General features: G+C 33.7%; 1 protein-coding gene across 1 annotated transcript; it reads right to left on the bottom strand.

Moving 5' to 3' along the window:
• Window positions 1-44: 44 nt before the first annotated feature.
• LOC112041119 (protein GET4) lies at window positions 45-6,279 on the bottom strand. The gene is given in 12 exon segments (XM_065777615.1): window positions 45-417; window positions 793-873; window positions 1,065-1,149; window positions 2,078-2,206; window positions 2,635-2,681; window positions 3,174-3,257; window positions 3,908-4,014; window positions 4,222-4,371; window positions 4,623-4,704; window positions 5,246-5,324; window positions 5,456-5,535; window positions 6,146-6,279. Coding segments are annotated over 12 exon segments (990 nt in total). The 5' UTR covers window positions 6,194-6,279; the 3' UTR covers window positions 45-399.
• Between the last annotated feature and the right edge of the window lie 634 nt (window positions 6,280-6,913).

The raw sequence follows: 6,913 nt of genomic DNA on the forward strand, positions 1-6,913 counted from the left end.
ATCACAAAATTACAAGCACCAATGCTGTTAAGAGCATGAAGACAAACTCAAATATTGTGGGGATATTAATAAGACAGTGCTAGACACACTGCAAAAACAAAGTAGCAGCACATTTCAGATCTGGTGAGGCCATTTTTAATGAAAAATGAAGTAGAAATATAATTTGGATAATCCAATAATAACAAAAGCCCAAATTGAGGATTTTTCACAGTGAACAAGAAATAGTTGTGTTCAAAAGACCAGGAGGTCTTCCAAGTCACTGAAATTTAATGAAATTACAATTTTCAGAAACACTATATATAATAAGCACCAAACTGATCAATTACTCCTTTTGAAGCAACAACAAATGAAGCATCGATGGATCCACAGCAGTGGAGAGATTGAAGTTGTGTCACGTTGCTATTCACCTCCCATCATCTGCACAATAAATCTCAAACATTTTAAGAAAGAATTCTGCTAATACTAAATATATTATTTTTCATTATTCAAAAGAATTCGCATTTTAATTGTTTAACATCATAAAAAAGAAAGAAAAAAATGTAACAAAGTATTAAAACAAGGACATCATTAACGCATGGAAGAATGGGGGGATGGAGAAGGAAAACCCTGCATGGCAGTAGTCAAAAATAAATTGTTTACTCAAGGATCATTAATTTTATGAACTATCTTCATTATTTGAGATTTCAAGACGCGCTGAAGATTTGAATATAATCAGCGTCAAGTGCTCTAGTAGAGGAGAGGCAGTAAAATCACTCAATAGAAAACCCAAATCACTTAGGCAATGAATAATACCATGAAGATATCCCCAAACACCCCTTGCAAGGGATTTCTACGCCGCACTCCATAGAATTTCGCCACAATTTCATCTTGCAACTAAACCATAACATTTTTGTTAGAATCAACACAAAGTTAGGCCAAAAGATATAATATTAACAGATGGCAGAGTGTAAGAAAAACTTTTTTATATGTTGTAGGAGATGTATTCTTAAACAATTAAGAAATGAGCATCAACAGCAAAAAAAAAATTGTTTTTTTGGGTAAAATCAACAGCAAAAATTGCACACCTCATTAAATGCAGGTTCCCTTTCTATACTTGTCTTGTAACTAGCTTGCAACATATTAAAAAGAGGCAAAGCATCTCTTTGCATTCTACAGTGAGAGAAAATTTGGATTAATCAATGATCTTTATTTTACACATTTCCGACAATGATACAACCTACCATCAGAAAGGATAATGTCTAAACAGAAAGTAATGGCTAATGCAGAGAAACAAATGTTAACACTTAAGCATGCATGGCAACAATGTCTACAGTTCAAAGTAAATATGAAAGAGATAATATTTATTATAAAATAAAAAAAGGACTGGCTATATAGATTAATTCACAAGATAACTTGATATCATTTTATTTGGTTTCAGATTCATAAGAGGAGAAATCATTGGCGCAAAAGTAGGACGAAGAGTTGAAGCTTCAAATGTAAAGTCACACTATCCGAATGATGAGGCACTAGAAATTATGAATTTAAGCTTCACATTCAGTTATAAATTTTGGACTTGTGAATTGTGATGACCTAGTAAATATTATATTAACTTTATTTTTTCTTTATTTATTTGTTTTGTTATTCCACAAGCTAGTAGGACCCCACTTGTACACAAGAAAAGAAGAAAAGTTCCTGAACTTATCCCACTGTCATTATTTTATTTTTATAATTTAATAGTTGGGGGTGAGGGGATTAGAACTAGATATTTCCGTTGAGAACACAGGTGCCAACTAGTTGAGCTATAAGGCTCTTGGCTTTCTTCCGCTATTCATATCTCAATTTTTAATTATTTACTTATTTATTTAAACACTTTCTATTTTTTGAGGGAGGAGGGTAAGGAAAATAATTATCACAATTGGCACAATTGAGCAAAATGCCAGCCTTTGAATAACATAGCAGTCTTATTAACATACTCCAAACTGCATAAAGACCCTTGCATTGCATGTGAACTTAATCCAGCTGGCACTAAATGAATGCATCCATCCTATGCAGCTGGTACCAACACAAAAGATTATATAAAAGCAAAACTGAAACTTACATTTGCAAAAGATATATGATGAACTGGATTAAATCTGATTGGGGAAAGTCAAGCTGATTTGATTCCAGTTGTTTCTTTATCTCATCCATGAGATAGTTAGCATCTCTCAGATTACCCATAGCTAAAAACCTATCATGGAAAAGAAAAAAACATTTAATAATTTATAAAAATTAAATATATGATAAACAGGGAAAGGGACTAGCTCAGGGAAGAAATCTATATTATTTTTTGATAAATATATGAATCTTGCTTTCCTTAGATTTCTTCAATTTTTAGTATCTATTATCATTTTCTTTTTTCTTTTTCCCTAATCACTTGGAAAGTGGGTATTGCTAAGTAATGACTCAGCTAAATTAAAAACCATAGAATTGGTTCACATGCCCTGAAATTCTACTAAGTTTATACTGGAGTTAAAGAATTGCAAAAACCAGGGGTCCAATTGGAGCTAAAATGAAGGATCAAGAACGGAGAGTTCTATGATCCAGATTAAGTTCAAAAAGGATACTGATGATAATAGTTAATCACTATGCAAGTATCTACTTCTTGAGTGTTCTTACATTAAAATTGCCCGTGCAATGGCCAAATCATCTTCACCTGGATAACACTGCAAAGTTGAGAAGTAAATTAACTGAATAAAAGACTATCTGGAAAAACCCAAAAAAAAGGAACGACTCTGGCGAAGCTGTTAAAGATAGTAACTTGGTCGAGAAATCCAAAATATTAAGGAATTATGACTTATGAATTGTACTATTTTTTGGGTTTATTTCATATTTTGCATATTGGTTGCAGCATGCATCACTTTTTTGTGAAGAACTCAAAATTATTAGTTAAGAATAACATGACATTTCTTAAATTATAAGTAATTTCAACAGTAAAACATAATGGCTTTAGACATCAGAATTTGTTTTCGACCAGAAATAGTAGCAAAAATACTACATTGATTGTACAATCATTGAAACTTGCATAAGGTTATCGTTAATGTCATAGAGAATCTTTAAGAAGTCAACACAATAGGCATGGATATGTAATCTTCTGTACCTCTGCAAGTTGATAATCATATTAATAAATATGAAAAGTATAGAGTAAGAAGGCTAACCTTCCTCATAAAATTCACTAGAACAGAAGCAAACTTCTTTGGGCTATTTCCTCTAACAAAATGATTTGATACTCTAGCCATGTCCTGCAAGAAGCAGTGTATTGATACGTATTGGGCACTGAAATGAGGGCCAAGTGTATTCACAGACTAAAATGTACATTCAAGTTTCATGTTACTAATTAAAGTACATTTCAAAGACCTGGATATTATAATAGTTAGAAGGACACTTAGGACCATAGAGACTATCAATTCCCAAAGGATTCCACCGTGACAAGCTTAAGAAGAAATGATGCTGTCACTGAAACAATACTAGTAGGGAATCAGCATTATGAAAAATCTGTTCCAAATGGGCAAAGCACATTGGTCCAAGACACCAATGTCTTATTCCAAACTAGAGGGAAGGCAAGTGTAATAATGGAAAACCTTAGAGGATGTTAGTGCAATTTTCCCCCATTCCAAATGAGCAAACTATTGTGTTCCAGTACTAACATAGCAACTCTCTGAAATCCAGAAAGCTGCTCCAATGTAGAATTGATGATTCTGTTTGGCATCTTCCCCTTACATGCTTTTTTTTTTTTTTTTTTTTTTTTTTTTTTTTTTTTTTTTAGTTAGATTCACAAAAAGGAAGAAAAAAAAAAAAAAAATATATATATATATATATATAGCCCAAACATTAGAGAGAAACAGCACAACCAAATACTTCTTGAAGCCTACATTTTTGCTGTAAGACCTACCACTTCAGGAGATTCAGAATATATATATTCAGCTAGCATAACATGTTGTTCAGGAGATCCACTCCTATGTGCTCCAAACTCCACAGACCACCTGAAAAACAGAAGATCTTAATTTCCAGAGACATACACCAGCAAGAGGTACAGTATTGGCAGCTTTTAACAATATTTTGAAACACATAAACAGTCACACCATCAAAGAGATTTGGAGAAGAAATAGAAATCTTAAAGTACACCAAAAGAACAGGAACAATTGGTAGGGTAAACAGAACCATAAAATCTTTTCCAACCAAGAAAACAAGTCCATAATGTCTCACTTTAAAGCAGCTTTAAGAATGATTAGCAGCCATCTACACGTATTTTTGCTGCCCCAAGGGCTTCAGAAATTTGTTCCATTTCATCATCATCTGGCAAGAGTTGTGGCAGAGGAATCTGAGGAAACATCTTGTAAATTTTCCTGACACAGTCTAATATAGAAATTTTGTCATAATCACGAAGAAAGGCATGCATCAAAATTATCAGAAAGCTATAGATGGCCAAGTAACTGTAGAACTAGTTAAATCACATAACAACAAAAGTTATTGCACATGTAGAAAACAACAAAGCCAATTTAGTGGAGGTGGCCCAAGAAGAGTCAATAAGCAAAAAAGAACACATGAGAAGTAAGGAATGACCAGCATCAAAAATTACATGACAAGTAAAGAATAAGTCAACTGACCAAAGGCATCACTGTAGTAAGGAATTTTCCCTTTAACAAGTGTCTCCACAAACAACACAGCAAGCTCCGCCCCACAAGTAATCTGAAATTTTTTTCCAGTGTATCAATGGAATATAGTTAAAAAGATATGGAGAACAACTATGACTTTATGAAAACTTAATAATATCAATCTTTAAAAACAAAATTATAATAAACCACCTTAACAAGGATTTGGACAACAGGCCATTTATGGGCTGGCATACCTTTCTATCGGAAAAGATTGTGCTTCAGTCTTGGCCAATACAAAATTACTAAATCCCATGGTTAGGTCCAGTTATTTGCAACCCCATAACTAAATGATCTAAAGTTCCCTGGGCAATAGGAAAAATGAGCAAGATCTTTATTTAGTGCCCTATTGTTATCTGTATCCAGCATTGATAGTATCATAATCAATCCATGGCCACTAGACATAAATATAACCCAGTGTCATGTTTGGGATGCAAAATCAGTATATAAGTCTCTCATCCAAAACATTCACACGCTAATTATCAAATCCCATGCCTAATGTGATTACTTCTAACACAAATTAAGTTGAGAAAAGTCTACTCAACAACATAGGAATATAGGACTTTGAAGAAAACAACCTGCCCATGTTTCAATTGGATGCATGCACCGGATTGAAGGATGTCCAAGGCTTCAGAATACCGCTGAGCAGATACATATCTGTGAAAAAGCACACATATTTCATCAGCATGCATGCCATAAATTGACCAACTAGAGTAGTTCACTTTATATGCTACAATGCTACTGACAAGCCTTTAAAAACAAAGAAATCGAGTTCTTAATATCTATACCTTGCACTAATTGATTTGTACATTTGTTGAGCTCCATAATAATTACCCTCCTCTACAACTTTCTGCAATTTCTCAATATTCTGCATTTAACAACAACAAAAAGGTAGCAGAATCAGAATCCATTATTGCTAACCCATTGAAACCAATTTTGACAAACAAAATGAAACCACAAAACAAAATATTATATTAAATTGTGGAACATGATTAGCAGTCCCAGAATTTTCAAATAACTCTTTTATGTGATCTAAAACATTCAAACTAGACAACAAAACCTGATTATACTTCATAATTACTCCATTTTCTCGTAGACCAAGCTCAAATGATACCTCCTCCCCTTGTAAGAGTAAGGTGAATCGGGTTCAAGACCCACCTCGTGGGTGTGTTTATGCATAATTTTTAATCAAACAAATGAAAACATAATTTATCTATAATGCTGCTTTTGTCTAACACTAAAACGGTTGGAATGAAAGAAAAATATATGAATTATGAATCAAAGGCTCTACAAAATCAACCAAATTGGTCATATAACTTGTGTAGCTTATTTGATACCAGAAACAATAGCAAAACATGAAGATATTCAAAAAAATTGTGATCTTTGTTAACTTTTCCACTGTCGTTGCCATTTTCTTTTTTTATATATATAAAGAAAACAGAGAATTGAAAGAAAAAAAAAAAAAAGTAGTTGGGTACCTCTTGAGCCAGAGGTAGTGTACCTCTCTTGGGTCTCTCACGCGACATGACCTTAATGTTTGTTTCTTCTTCGGTGGCAGAGAGATCTGTGTGATTCAGTGTCGATGAAGATCAGAGAGCAAGTGGCAGTTTTTAAGGACACAGGTTTTGGGTTTCAATCTAGCAACATGGCTTATGTGGAAAACAAGGTTTGTTTGTTTTTTTTTTTTTTTTTTTTCTGAGTTTTGACCCGTAACGAAACGAAAACAAAGTCAGTCCAACACTAACCCGTAACACATGAACTGGGCTTGCTCCTCCCTGCCTCGTCCGACACCTTAATTATATGAGATGGACACAGCAAGTTAGGAGGGTTCAGTATACTAATTCACCTTTGAAAGACTTGGGGATTTTCTCAATGTACTTCTCTGCCTTCTGGATACCATGTACTTTAGCAATCAAATCAAGGCGAGCAGCATGATCTTGTTCAGTAAGGTCATGTTGCTTAGTAGTCTCCAACCACTCTGAGAACTGCAAAATAAATTAGATTTTAATAGAAGGTTAAAAATGCAACCAAGCATCGATCCTGACTACATTGGGTCAGCTACATGAATCTTTTTCCACATATCCTGCTTTACTTTTCACGTTATTGTCTTTGCTGCAGATCATTGTTACAATCAACAAGCTATTATTATGACTGCAGCAGCTAAAAGTAAGCAAATTTAAATTTATCAATGCTTGAGAATCCAGGGAAACATATTATTGCATCAGATGTTTAACCAATTTCGTGAT

This window comes from Quercus suber, unplaced genomic scaffold (genome assembly GCF_002906115.3).
Source record: "Quercus suber isolate HL8 unplaced genomic scaffold, Cork oak 2.0 scaffold_160, whole genome shotgun sequence".
In the NCBI taxonomy this organism is placed as follows: Eukaryota; Viridiplantae; Streptophyta; class Magnoliopsida; order Fagales; family Fagaceae; genus Quercus; species Quercus suber.